A 15,243-nucleotide genomic window follows, 5' to 3' on the forward strand; every position below is an offset into this window, starting at 1 on the left:
TCCCTACAAAATGGAATTCTAGTCGGCCATTAAAAATGATAATGTTGGGGACCAGCAGGTGGCATGGTGGTTAAGGTGCTGAACACTCCCACATGGCTGACCATGGTTCGAGTCCTGGACCTGGCAGCTTGCTTTCTCACTTTCCCTTTCTCTCTCTCTGTGTCTCTCCCTGGTCAAATTAAAAAAAAAAAAAGAATGAATAGATTAAATTATATAATTCTTAAAAAAATGATAATGTTGATTTATACACAGTAATAAATGAAAGAACATATACGCCAATACTAAGTAAAAAAAAAAAAGCAGGTTTAAAAAATGGTATCTATTGGGTTGGTCCTATAGTCTAGGTTAAGGGAGCGGACTCCACATGGCCAACCATGGTTTGAATCCCGGCCCTAGTGGCTTGAAAAACATATCAGGCGCATGTGCGTGCAGGTATGCCCCAAATCTTTATGGGATGGAGAAATTGAGGAGAAAAAACTGTGGTGTGACCATGCTCCACAGGGGGTGCTTTCTCCTTCTCTTTCCATCCTCTGGTAAATACAAACACCTCTGGCAATTAAGACAACAAAAAATAAACCGTGTCTATAGTAAATCCATTTCATTTGTGGGTTTTTAATGACAAAAAGAAATTTGATAGCATAGTAATTTTTTCTGTGTTATAAATGATGGGTGATTTTTGTCTTCTAGTTTATAACTTTCTGAATATTATCTTAATAAAAAAATAAATTTACTTCACTTTCACAATCAGAAAAAAGATATCAAGAAACTTTTTCTGATATAGAAAAAGGATTACGTTATCTCCCACCTGGAGCCTGGTAATAGCTTCTGAATTCCCATTTGAAGGCAATAGAGAGGACTGGAGGGTCTGAGTGGTCAGATTTGAGCCCCTCCCTTCCACCATGGGACCTAGTCCCTTTTTCCTCCATTCTCCATCCTCAGGATCCCAAGCACACATATCCTGGCCCCGTGTGAAGCTTATAGGACTGGGACTTGAACATGGGTTGGCCATGTGAGATCCAGCTTTCTCATTACAGGGCCAAACCACACCACTAAGCTAGGAGGTTGACGGCCTAACCCTCTGCACTTCTTTTTTTTTTTGGAGAGGTTTTTTGCTATAAGGGCACGTGTGCTCGCCAGACAGACAGAGAGACAGAAAGCGAGAAATCACCCCCGAGGGGGGATGACCACGCCACAATCCCTTCTCCTCTGTTCTCCTCTTGGGATCCTGAGCATGCATGCACATGTGCCTGGCGTGAGTTTTAAGCCACCGAGTCTGGGACGCGAACTGCGGTCGACTACATGGGAGTCCAGCGACATAGCCATTACGCTAACTGCTGGTTCCCCTCTGCACTTCTTGACCTCTCTGTGACATCTGACCCCACTGACCTCTCCTTCCTGAAATGCTCTTCAGAACAGACATATGTCCTAACTTCCCTTCTGTTGTATTTGGAGGCAACCTGATGTGGGTTGGGTGGTGGCTGTGCCTGTCCCATCATGTATGATGAGGTGGGACACCACTCCCTCATTGTGGATGAAATGGGATGTGAACATGTATGTAGTACTAAGAAAGGTACTCACACATACTGTGTGCTTGATAAATGTTTAAGTCAGAAACTAGAAATGGGTATAGAAGCAGAAAAACAACTATCTGGTTTTGAACAACTTTTATGATATATTTTCCTTAAATCAGAAACTCTTCACTTATTTCTCTGGAGCAGATATGACTTCGGTGCTCCCCTCCTGCCTGTGGCAGATGATCAGCTGAAACCACAAAGGCTCTGAGATAGAAAAGAGCCCAGTAATTTCCCCTGGATCTGGGCCTGAGACCTAAGTATTATGTCACTGTGGTAGAGTGAGACACTCAAAAAGTATTCAGTCATTTGGAACTTTCTGCCCTGGACCCTGGGGCATGACCCCTCCCTGTCCATGACCCCATGCCTCTGGGGTCCTGCTACATGTGGCAAGAGGCTCCACCTGACCTAGTTCCTTAAGAAAACTCAGAAGGGGCTCTTGAAGGGGCTGCACCAACTCACACGGTCTGCTCCTGGCTCCTCTTTAAGATCCACGGTTACCCTTTCCCACAGCTGCTGCCACTTCTCTGGGGTTTGGTTCAATTTATGCTCCAATTTTTCAATTTCCTGCAAAGAAATAAAAAGAAATTTTCCAACAGATCAATATTTCATAGAAATTAGGATGTGTTCCAGAGTCACTTTTCCTCTGTGATGGGCCCAGGTGAGTGGCATGGCCAGAGGGCAGCTGAAGAAAGTGGGCAGTGGGTCTCAGGTCTCCCAGGCTGGGATGAGTAGGGGGTGCATGGCTGGTGTGATGCTCTGTGGTAGAGCTAATTTATTAGGACATATCACCAGGCCTTTTGGTACGGAATGGCTTAAACAGTAAGAGATGAAATGTGTATCCCAAACACCTTTACTCTTGGGCAGCCCACAGGAATCTGATGGCCCAAGCATTAGGCCTGTGTCCCAACCCTAAAAGCTGAGGTGTTGCTAGTAGTGTGATGATGCTCTGAGAAGTCTTGCTTTGTTCTTGATAGAGAGATTGTTCAATTCTCATAACTCAAAACAGATGTGGAAAGAATGAGCAAAGAAATGCCTGAGGAAGTGGATTCCCTTCTGACAGGGGAGCTGGAGATCATAGCAGCTGCCTCTGTGACACTGTGAGCACTGAGGCATACTCTTCCAGCTCAGGAAACCAGAGAGGAGACTCTTCAGGAACTGTGTGACCTAACTCAGGGCTCAACGTTTCCCAGGGTGGTTACTGCCAGGAAGGTTTGGCTCCAGAATATCCTCTGCAGGAGGCAGCTGGCGGCACTCCCACCAGGCCATCGGCTACCCACACTTCTGACCAGAGGAAGCAAAGCACCCACAAAAGCTGTGGCCTAGGCCTGACTCTGGCTGCTTGGCCAGCTAACACAGCTGGGAAGCTGCTGGATGGAGTACACTGCTCCATCTGTTCAACTGCTTTCCTGTAATGCTAGAAAGTCACTTTTATTGAGACTCCTTTCCAGTAGTTAAGCCTGGTCCCCCTTTGCTCTGGTGTCTTCATACTCCAGAGGTGCTATCTCTTTTTTTTTTTTTTTTAGAGAGGTTTTTGCTATAGGGTGCGTGCACTCGCCAGAGAGACAGAGAGAGACAGAGGGACAGAAAGCGAGAAAGCACCCCCCAAGGGGGATGGCCACGCCGCAATCCCTTCTCCTCCATTCTCCTCTCGGGATCTTGGGCACGCATGCACAGGCGCCCGGCGTGAGTTTAAGCCACTGGGTCTGGGATTCGAACTGCGTTCAACTACATGGGAGTCCAGTGACATAGCCATTATGCTAACTGCTGGTCCCAAGAGGTGCTACTTTTAATGCTAGTTCAGAATAAGAAGACTGGCAGTCAAAAGTTTGAAACCAGTCTTAGCTTAGCCCCATTCCTGGGGCCTCATGTGTTTCCAGGGCCCCTGGTACCCCAAGTGTGTGTGCACAAATGGTTGACTCACACTGAAAAGGCTGGTGAGGGCATCAGGCTGAGTACCGCTGACATCATCATAGCATGGCCACACTGTCCTCCTCTGGCTTTGGGGCACAGCTCCTCCAGCCGGGTCAGAGTCTTCAGAGGGGAAGTGCTTGGGGGTCAGCATCATCCAGTCATAGGACGGTCCCATGGACAGGGTCTCCTCTACATAGTAATCCCACTTCTTGAGGCTGGAGACATTTACGTTGGGCTTCAGAGCCTGTTTAAAGAAAACTCTGAAATATAGTTTCATCTTGACCCCAAAGTACCCCAAGTGTACAGACAGGCCTGCTCCTAACATTTGCAGGGCCCAGGGTGAGAGTATGAATGGAGGCCCAAATATCATATGTCTAAACAGTTCAAAGATAAACTATTAAATAAAACATGTTCCTTTCTGTCTGCCTTGACAAATGAAACTTCCTAATGACATGCAAGGCTGGGTTCAAATAGTGTATTCTTGATCTCTCAGAATTCTACACCAGAAAGTAGTGGCACTGGGGGCCTGGCCCCTGCTCCCGGTCCTTGACTTAACCACTTTCTCCTCCCACTGTGGCTCTATCCTACACTGTCAGAGTCTTGTACAAACGTCTAGTATACCCCAGCTCTTAAACCCAACTGTCCACTCTGCCTACAGCTACTTCTTGCCGCTCTTTAGGTCTAGGGGTTCACGTACAGTTGAGCTGGGAAGGCGGACTTGGAGAAATAGCCTCATGAGTAGCTTGGATGTAGGCAGGAGTTTAGCTGAAGGAGGGCATCTAAGCACATGCTGTTGGTTTCCCGTATGCCTCACTTAGGAGGTGCAGGAAGAGGGCCAGACAGGGGACCTAAACACGGGGGCTCTGGGAACAGTCTCCATTTCTTTTGCAATCCAAACCCATAGTGTTTGAAATAGCTTTTGGTTATCAAACCTAGTCAAATATCTAAAACAGGCATAAATAGCTTATATATATTCCAACCAAGGAAAACTTTAATAGAGAACATTCAGAAAACGAAACATAAATGATTTCATACACTACCTCTATTTCCACTGGAGAATATAAATAATTAAAGAAAATGGGACTCCTCTTGTGCATTCTCTCAATACATTCCCAAATACAAATTCCTTTTTTGGCATGTTTGTCTCCTTTGTCATCAAATAAAGTTCCTGTAAATACAACAACAAAAAAATACAATAAAATGAAAGTTAAATAAATTCACATTTTGTCAAAAATTATGATGTACGTAGCAGATGAAAAAGTGAGCTATTTTCTACGGCTCTAAAAACAGCAACATACATGCAGAAACTGTCGAAAATAATTGCAAAGCTAAAGGCAGGAATGAACCTCACAACTACATGGGAACAAATCAAATGGAAGAAAAACATCTGATAAGCTTTTCCTAAGCAGTCAGCAGTGTATCATGACTCTTTTCTAATCTGTATTTTGCATCTATATCTAGATTCACACAGATATCCCAGAAGACATTCTACACATTTTTTCAAGAGAAAAATGGAAGGACTTAAAACCTGATTTGGTAAAACTCAGTTAGAAACATAATTTCATGTCTCTTTAAAAAGGACAGTGCTGTCTTACACTGTTAAAAGTCAAGAAGCATTCTGCCAATTTACCAGAAAAAAATGTCTCAAACCCAAAGTTGCATGAAATTCTCTATTTCCCAAGACTAATTAATGTTTTCTCCTCTACCTTTTAACTGTAATGATTCTCAGCCTTGATCACACATTAGAAGAATCAAGGGATTTAGGGACCAGCAGGTAGTGTAGTGGTTACAATGCTAGACTCCCACTTGGCTGACTGAAGTTCGAGTCCTGGACCTGGTGGCTTGAAAAATCATACCAGGAACAAGTGTGTGTGTGCTCAAAATCCCAAGAGGAGAATGGAGGAGATAGGATTGTGGTGTGGTCATCCCCCATGGGTGGTGACTGCTCACTTTCCCTCTCACTGTCTGTTTCTGGCAAGCCCACATGCCCTATGGCAAAAACCTTAAAAAAAAAAAAAAAAAAGGATATAAAAAATTCTAGTGCTCCGGTCTCATATTAGACCAATTTCATCAAAACCTTTTGGGATGGGCCCCAGATATTAGTGATTCAAATGTTCATCAACTCTGAGAACTTGCTCTCAACCTTGCTGGTCCTTTAATGGAATGAACCAACATCTGCTAGGGCAGAAGCCTTGGTCTTTGGCCACATCTGTGTGCTGCTAAGGTAGTTCACAGAGGAGCTTAATTTAGTTCTATTGAAAAAACAAAAATGAGTTAGCCAGATGACCCTTACAGTACCATGCCTTGGCAAGATAGCTAAGGCACCTGGTTCCCACATAGCCTTCTGTATAGTTCTAGTCCCAGACATGGCAGCTTAAAAAACACACTGAGAGTGTGTGCATGCATGCCTGCATGCCCCAAACCCCAAAAGGATGGAGAAATGGAGAAGGGACTGCAGTGTGACCATACCCCAGTGGGGGGGGGGTGCTTTCTCTCTCTCTGTCTCTCTCTGGTGAGTACATGCATCCTCAGGCAATAAAAAGAAATTATAATGGGGGGGGACAAAAATTATAAGGGGGGAATACTGTTTTTGTTCTTATTTTAAGGATAAGAAAACAGGGCTGGCCCTCATAGCCTACTGGTTAAGGGAGCCATGTCCCACATGGTTGACTGTGGTTTCAATCCTGGTCCAGTGGCTTGGAAAACATGCTGGGCAGGTGTGCATGCATGCCCCCAAATCCTCAGAGGATGAAGTCGAGAAGGACTATGGCATGACCATGCCCCACTGGGGGTGCCTTCTCCTTTCTGCCCCCCATCTTAGTCTTGCACATGCACTCTCTGGCAATTAAAAAAAATAATGCGAAAACAGGCTCAGAGAGGTCCCAAAGTCCTCAGCTGATAACCCAGGGCTAGAATTTAACCCTGGTCTGTTTGCTCCAGAGCCCCAAGGCTGTAACTGCTCTTCAGACTTCCTCTAAGAGCAGACGTTTTCCTACAGAGTGTACCAGGGATGAAAAACTGAGCTAAACAGGGAACTAGCGGTTAGCGTAATGGCTATGTCGCTGGACTCCCACGTAGTTGACCGCGGTTCGCATCCCAGACCCGGTGGCTTAAAACTCATGCCGGGCGTGTCCGAGAGGAGAATGGAGAAGGGATTGCGGCGTGATCATCCCCCCTGGGGGGTGATTTCTTGCTTTCTGCCTCTATGTCTCTCTCCGTCTGTGAACACGGCTTATAGTGAAAAAAAACCTCTCAAAAAAAAAAAAAAAAACTGAGCTAAACATTTCTCCTGAAACAGTGATATTTTGAGATATTAAAGTAGTATAAGCAGATTTAACTTTACCAAGGTGCTACCAAAAAGACCACTCATCATCCCCAAGAGCTAGCATAGCACATAATCTCAATCTGGGCATTATTCTTATCTGCTCTTCATTTATGTTACAGTTCAGAGTGAAACCTTAACACTGAGCTTGTCACACTTGAGAGTAGTTACATTAGAGTGTTCATTAAAAACATGCAAAACTAACAGAAAAGATAGAACCAGGACATACAAACACGTACCGTGCTCTAATCTTTCATAGTCTGAATCCAGAAGAAATGTTTTAAAGCGATTAGACACGTAGTGGAAAGCCAAGAACTTTAAGTAATAGAGATTGAATTCAAACTCACTTGGATACTGGTTGTGAACCTGAAATACACAAAGTAAAAGGAAGTTAAGAATCAAACAGAACAAGAAGTGGATGCCATGCCAGTAAAGCTGACTGGAAACATGCAGAAGGCCATCTGGTCATTCATTCGGAAATCCTTCCATGAGTGCAAGTGGGAAGGGAATCTGCTTTTCCTGAGCATCCATTATGTGCCAGACACCATATAGGAGTTTATACAAACATAATTCATTTTGTCTTCACAGCAGTAGAAATTATTATCCGCACTTTACAATTAAAGAAGCTTAGCTGAGAAAGATCAAATGCTCTCTCCAATGTTATTCAGCAGTAACTAGCGAGTCCAAATTTGAATGCTGGTTTGTTAAGCTTCAAGCTCTGTGTCACACAGACTATATTATACTATGCTAGGTACTTGTCAGATGTAAATTATGGTTCTTTCTTTCTAGGAACATATGGACAGTATGAAATACAAGAAAAATTATACAGAGGTTTGGCAATAAAAGGATTGACAGAGAAGGTGGTGGCTTAGGGGGACAGCAAGAGATGTTTTCTGGACAATAATGTGTGCATGTTTACAGGCAATCCAGAAGGGGCCAATAGAGAAAATTTTAGAGAAAGTGCTAATAACTGAGAGAAGAAGGCCCTAAGTGGAAAAGCAAGAACGTATGAGGTTAGAGCCAAGTTATAGGGAGTAGCCTTGAAATAATGTGGGATGGAAGAGCAGATAAAGAGAAAGTGCCGAGGGATCAGGGAAGAACCTTAATTTTTCATCAGAAAATTAGAAAGTGAAGTCACTAGACAAGGAAATAATGAGAAGACGGCAAGGCAAAGCTTGGAATGCTTAGAGTGGTCACTGAACTATGGTGTACTCCAGAAAACAAGCATGTATGCAGACTCTGTGGAGCTATCTTAAGTTGGCAGAAGGTTGACCTATGACCTTGTGATACCCCTTCACCCACCAGGCAATCTCACATCTATTGTTCCAATGATCTCTCCTAACCAGTTAAGGAATTTTGTTTGGTTGAGATAAGTTCCAATCTCAATGTTACTTGCTTAAACACTACAGGTAGGTTGTCTAATAGTGAACTTTCCTCTGTTTAATTAGGCAATGTGGACCCACACTTGGTCAGCTTAACTGAGCAGACGTGTGTAATATGCTGACTGTCCAATGGACCAATAGGAATTTCAAGTCATGATCTGGATATAACTTATTTATCAAAGTTTGTCATCAGATTAGAACCCTGCTTTTTTTTGTTTGTTTTAGGTGACAATAAAGGTCTCTCCCCCACATTTTCTTCTTGGCTTTTTAACTAAGGTAAAACTTTAGCTCATAAGTAATGAGAAATAGATTTTAGGAAGATGCATTGCGTGTTCGACTCTAACGCAGTGGGCCTGCACACCATGGCTGCCTCCCTGACATGGCTCTGAGTAGCTGGGTAGTGTGCCACACCTCCGGGCTTTAGTGAAAATTTCTATTAAGTATGAATTTCTGTGAAAATGAAGGCATTAGATACCATGAGTATCCTGTGATTATGTTGCCAAGCAAGTAATTATAAAGGTGAAGTATACTTTGAGAGTTTATAGTTACAACTAAATAAAATGTAAGTCAATAAAACACCTATTAGGTTGTCAGAAAAGTCATGGTATTTTCTGTGTTTTTCTATGCACAACTGTGTCATGACTTTTACACAACCTAATATTTAAGATCAACATTACTATTTGCAACATTATAACTGGGCATTAAAATAAGTTAATCTAAGTGGCTATTATAATTAGCAATACTTTCTTCCATTGCATAATTGAAAACATGTTTAAAAAAATACCTTTTGATTCCTTGCCGTTAGCTCTCTACGTGTTTGTCTCCACGGTCAGCCATGTTCCCTAATACAGTTCTCATTCAGATGCTTGCCCCCATTGATTTGTACGCACACCAGAATGCAGGCCTGGTTTTCTCTTCTCATAGCCGAGTTCGCCAGCATTACTGGCTCCTTTCTTAAGCACCGCTCAGACCTCAGGTATCCCAGATTTCCCCTGAACCTGTCCTTTAATGCCATATAAAGCCCTCTAGTCTGAGCTCCTGATTTGGAGTCAACGGCACTGTCAAAAGAGCCAGTGTGCACATGATGGAGAGGTGGGGACACAGAGTGTGGGTGGGGCAGAAGGGGATTTGCTGAGAATGGGATTGGTTTCCTACCATCTGAAAATGAACAGTGTGCTCAGGCAGGGTGAGCTCCAAGGATGACTGTCCCAACAGCCTCTGGAATAAATCTGCAGCAGCCACCAGCCAGCACCTGGGGCTCATTGTTTCCAGGGGAAGAGGTGGTCAGGATCCTTCCTACTGAGCCATTCTGCAATACATTCTAACAACTCTTTTTTAAAAACATTTATTGGGGCCAGCAGGTGGCATGGTGGTTAAGGGCACAGACCAACCGTGGTTCAAGTCCTGGACCTGGCGGCTTGCTTTCTAACTTTATCTTTCTCACTCTGCCCCTCTCTGGTCAAATTAAAATAAGTAGTTTAGAAAAAGTGTGTGTATGACCCTAAAGACCAGCAGGTGGCATGGTGGTCAAGGTGCTGGACACTCTCACATGGCCAACCATAGTTCGAGTCCCAGATCTGGTGGCTTGCTTTTTCACTTTCCTTCTCTCTCTCTCTCTCTCTGGTCAAATTAAAATAAATAAATGAATAAATAAAATTCTTTTAAAAAAAAGGGATTATTTTTTAAAAAACGCTTTATTAAACAAAGCCCCCCCCCCAAGTAACATTCTTCTCAATGACTATTCTCCATGGAAACCACTTACATACTTGCATCTTTCTTTGATTATTCTGATAGATAATATGCTCTGGAATAAGATTTTGAAGATCCACTTCTAAGGTGAAGAAGGGACATGGCAATGAATATGACCTTAAGTTGAACTTACAGTCATTTCAAAGAGATCATACACTAGGACAAAAAGCAAACCTCCTCTACAAGTGGAAAAAATGCTTTCACAGCCCACTGTACTGAGTGACTGGCCTTGCCACAAATCCTGCTCTCTACAATTATGTTAGAAATGCTAGACACTTTTCCCAGGCTGCTGGCTCACCCTGCTGAAACTAGAACTGGTGCTTATAGCACCAGGTGAGAGTGCATGGGGGCACTCGTCCGTGTACCCTTCTGTGTACGTGCCACAGGGGTACCTGCGTGTGCTAACTGCTTAGCACTGGAAAAAATCTGCTCCAGAACTAGGTTAATGATCAGGTCTACTAGAAGTAGAAGAGAGACGCAGAAGTTTTTTTGTTTTGTTTTGTTTTTTTAATTCTTCATCAATAGTTTAGGTGATAGTGTATGAGAATTTCTTCAATGGGAAAAAAAAGTCGAATTGACCTGAATGCTGGGTTGACTGGTACAGGTAACACATCTGGAATCTGACAGTAAAAAACAAAGGATTAAAAATTTTTTTTAAAAAAAGAGATTTTTACTAGAGGGTGCATGCATTCACAGAAAGACAGAGAAAGACAGAGAGATAGAAAGTGAGAAATCACTCCCCAGGGAGGGTGGCCATGACACAACCCCTTCTCCTCCACTCTCCTCTTGGGATTTTGGGCGTGCACATACATGCACCCATGAGTTTCAAGCCACTAGGTCTGGGACTTGAACCATGGATGACTATCTGGGAGTCCAGCAATGTAACCATTATGCCATCTGCTGATCCCCAAAGGATTAAAATTAAAAAAAAAATTTTTTTTTAAATTATTTACCAGAGTGCACATGTGCTTTCCAGAGAGAGATGGAAAGGGAGAGGAGAAAACACTCCCCAGTGAGGCATGGTCATGTTGCAATTCCTTCTCCACTTCTCCATCCTGTTGGGATTTTGGGTACAGGCGCACACGTGTCTGGTATTTTCTGAAGTATCTACCTACCATAATAGATTAAGAAATGAAGAGCTGGGTTGGCCTTGTGGCTTGGTGGTTAAGGAGCTGGATGCCACGTGGCCGATCACAGTTCAAATATCAGGCTTGGTGGCTTGAAAGAAACACTGGGCACATGTCCATGTGTTCCCCAAATCCCAACAAGACGTAGAAATGGAGGAGAAGGGACTGTGGTATGACAATGCCCCCTTGGGGGTGCTTTCTCCTCTCCTTCTCTGTCTCTCTCTGGTGAGTGTATGAGCCCTCTGGCAATTAAAAAAAAAAAAGCTAACTCAATTCAAAAGACAAAACTTGGTGCTTTACATTTCTAGTAAGCAAGCAAAACCACACTCTCTCCATTTAGTCCTATATTCTAGGTACTGTTCAATTCAATGGGACACTTAAGACTCTCCTGCCATACCACAGCACAGTGGTCCCAAAATGTAAAACCTACATACTTACTAAGTATTGTTTTAATAGAAGAAATACAATCAGGCCAGAGAGGCTTCTCCTAAAGACTTACAATATGTAGAGTGAGTTGGAATTTAGAGGTTAGTTTGTGACAAGGTTTCTTTTTTTTTTTCTTTTTAAAGACTTATTTTATTTAACTTTATTTATTTAAATTTGACCAAAGAGGGACAGAGTGAGAGTGAGAAGGAAAGTGAGAAAGAAAGTTGTCAGGTCCAGGACTCGAACCACAGTCAGCCATGAGGAAGTCCAGTGCCCTTAACCGCCATGCCACCTGCAGGTCCCACGACAAGATGTTTTAACAGATGTTAAATATATAGCTGCTGTATGACAAACTGCACATATTTAATATGTACAATTTGATAAATTTTGACATATATATTAGGTTGTTGGGAAAATCATGACATACTTTTCTATGCAAAAATGCGTCATGACTTTCCTGATGGCCCAATAAATATACTTGTGAAACTGACACCACAATCAAAACAATGATCAAATCATCCATTACTCCCAAGTTTCCTTGTGCCCCTTTTTGCCTCTCCCTGTGTCTCACTTCCTAAGCAATCACTGATTTCATTTCTGTTATGACAAATAAGTTTGCAAAGTACTTTATGTAAATGGAATCATAAGTATGTACTCTTTTTTTGTCTGCTTTTTTTTTAAAGAATTATTTTACTTAATTTTATTTATTTATTTATTTATTTATTTATTTATTTATTTTTTATTTATTTAAATTTGACCAGAGAGGGACAGAGTGAGAAAGAGAGGGTGGGAAAGTGAGAAAGCAAGCTGCCAGGTCTGGGATTCTAACCGTGGTTGGCCATGTGGGAGTCCAGCGCCCTTAACCACCATGCTACCTGCCAGTCCCATGTCTGCCTTCTTTCACTAAGTGTAATTATTTAGGAACCATCCGCACTGTTGGGTTATTAGCAGTTCATTCCTTTTAACTGCTCAGTAGTATTCCATTCTATGGCCACATGCAAGTTGTTTAACATTCACTAGGTTGTTTCCATATTTCTGGCAATTACAACTAGAGCTGCCATGAAGAGTTATGTACAAGTCTTTGTATTGATGTAAGTTTCATTCTCCTGTGTAACTGTATACAGTGGAATAGCTGAATCACATGGCTGGTCAAATTGTTTTTCAAAATTTGGGTTGTACATTCCTACCAGCAGTGTTTCAAAGTTTCAGTTCTGGGGTCAGCAGGTGATATGGTGGTTTAAGTGCTGGACTCCCCCATGGCTGACTGTGGTTCAAGTCTTGAGCTTGGTGGCCAGAAAATCGCAAATAGATAAATAGATAAATGTTTTTTTAAAAAAAGAGAAAGTTTCAGTTCCTTTACATTCTCATTAATACTTAAGATGGTCAGTTTTTGAAAACTTTAGTTATTAAAATAGGTATAGAGGGGCCGGCAGGTGGCGTGGTAGTTAAGGTGTTGGAATCCCACAAGGCTGACTGTGGTTCCAGTCCTGGAGCAGCTCACTTTCTCACTCTCCCCTTCTCTTGCTCTTTCTCTTTGGTCTCTTTGGTCAAATTAAAAAATAAGTAATAGGGAACCAGCAGTTAGCATAATGGCTATGTCGCTGGACTCCCATGTAGTCAACCGTGGTTTGCATCCCGGACCCGATGGCTTAAAACTCACACCGGGCGCGTGTGCGTGCGTGCCCAAGATCCCGAGAGGAGAATGGAGGAGAAGGGATTGCGGCGTGACCATTCCCTCTGGGGGGTGATTTCTCACTTTCTGTCTCTCTGTCTCTCTCTGTCTGTCTGGCGAGTGCACACGCCCTATAGCGAAAAACCTCTCAAAAAAAAAGTAATAATAACAAAATTAAATAAAGAAATAATTTAAAAATTGGGTAGATGATTTGTTTTCTGAGTTTTAGAAAGTATTTATATTTTCTGGATACAAGTCCTTTAGCAGGTGTATGATTTGCAAACATAGTCTCACACTCTGTGGTTTGTCTTTTCATTTTAACAGTGTTTTTTGAAGAATAGATTTTTAAAATTGTGACAAAGTGTAATTTATCAATTATTTTTTATTTTAATGGATGATGCTTTTGGTACTGAAACTAAGATCATTCTGCCTAGTCCGAGGTCACAATGATTTCTTCCTATGTTTTCTTCTTGAAGTTTTATAGTATTTTTGAATTAATTTTTATACTGGTGCTAGGAATGGATCAAAGTACATTTTCTTTTTATCTGGAAATTGAATTCAGTCTTAAATATGATGTTAGCTGTAGATCTTTAAAGAAGAGATACTCTAGTAGTTTGAAGGACTTCCCTCTTCAATCTTTAGGTTCTTGAGAATTATTATGAGGACTAGATGTTATACTTGGTCAAATGATTTTACTGCATCTAATGAAATGACCATATGGTTTTTCTCTTTTTAGTTTCTTAATATGGCAAATTACATGGATTGATTTGGAATGTGAACCAGCCTTGCTGGTTAGAGATAAACCCTACTTAACCATGGTGTATATATATATATATTTTATATCAGATTGTCAGAAAAGTCATGATATATTTTTCCATTTTACTATGCAAAAATGCATCATAACTTTCTTGACAATCCAATATATTGTTGGATTTGACCTGCTAATATTTTGTTTAAAATATTTGAATCTATCTATGATCACCAGGGTCTATAGTTGTCTTTTACTATCTTTGTCTGGCCAGGGTAATACTGGTCTTGTGAAATGAGTTGAGAAGTATTCCCTTTGCTCCTTTTGCTTCTGTTCTTGGCAAGAGTTATTGTAGAACTGCTATTTCTTTCTTTTTTTTTTGGAGAGGTTTTGGCTATAGGGCACATGTGCTCACCAGAAAGAGAGAGAGAGACAGAGAGACAGAAAGTGAGAAATCACCCCCCAGGGAGGATGGTCATGCCACAATCCCTTCTCCTCCATTCTCCTCTTGGGATTCTGGGCATGCACACACACGTGCCCAGTGCGAGTTTAAGCTGCCGGGTCCGGGACTTGAACTGCGGTCGACTACATGTGAGTCTAGCGACATAGCTATTACACTAACTGCTGGTCCCATAGAATTGTTATTTCTTTCTTAAGTGCTTGTAGAATTTACCAGTGAAGCCACCTGGGCCTTAAGTTTTCAGTACAGAAAGATTTTAAATACAATTTAAATTTCCTTAATAAACATAAGCCTATTCAAGTTATAAATTTTTTCCTTGAGTGAGTGGGTTAGTTAGTAGCTTTAAAGGAATTTGTCCATTTCGTTTAAAATCAATTTTATTGACATAAAGTTGTTCACAATATTCTCTTATAATCCTTTTAGTATCTGTAGAATCTGTAGTGATGTCATCTTTCTCATTCTTAATACTGGTAATTTGTGTCTTCTTTCTTTTGATCAGTCTAGCTAGACGTTTATTAATTTTGATAGACTTCTCAAAGAATAGTTTTTGGTTTCAATAGCTGTCTTTATTGCTGGTCACGAGATGAAAGGAGCTTAAAGGCAAGTGTGTTTCAAATAAATTTATCCTTATTATAGTCTGTAGAAAGGGGAATAATAAGCATCTCAGTCAGTACATTAATTCTATATGAGTAATTCCTCAAAATATGCTGATGAATAGAATTTTAGGTCTCCCTCGGGCATCATTTGGAATCTGATGTTCAAAATAATTTTGTATTTATCTTACTGAAGATAAAAAATATACAGATTTAAGGGACTAAGCTATGTGAGGCATTTTACTTTTATTTTCCATTGTGGAGTAAAACTTGCCAACT

At 41.6% G+C, this 15,243-nt stretch overlaps 1 protein-coding gene across 3 annotated transcripts in view; it reads right to left on the reverse strand.

Annotated features, from left to right (window-relative positions):
* Positions 1 to 15,243, reverse strand: part of SBF2 (SET binding factor 2) — a gene marked incomplete at its 5' end in the record, with an annotated part of 353,908 nt that overhangs the window by 7,921 nt on the left and 330,744 nt on the right. For 2 of the 3 annotated variants that reach the window (XM_014581887.1, XM_014581886.1), the window contains 4 exon segments: positions 2,034 to 2,138; positions 3,496 to 3,729; positions 4,526 to 4,653; positions 7,047 to 7,173. In XM_014581887.1, coding sequence (XP_014437373.1) covers positions 2,034 to 2,138; positions 3,496 to 3,729; positions 4,526 to 4,653; positions 7,047 to 7,173 — 594 coding nt within the window. 3 annotated transcript variants of the gene reach the window in all.

This window comes from Tupaia chinensis, unplaced genomic scaffold, assembly GCF_000334495.1.
Source record: "Tupaia chinensis unplaced genomic scaffold, TupChi_1.0 Scaffold141165_1, whole genome shotgun sequence".
Taxonomy (NCBI): domain Eukaryota; kingdom Metazoa; phylum Chordata; class Mammalia; order Scandentia; family Tupaiidae; genus Tupaia; species Tupaia belangeri.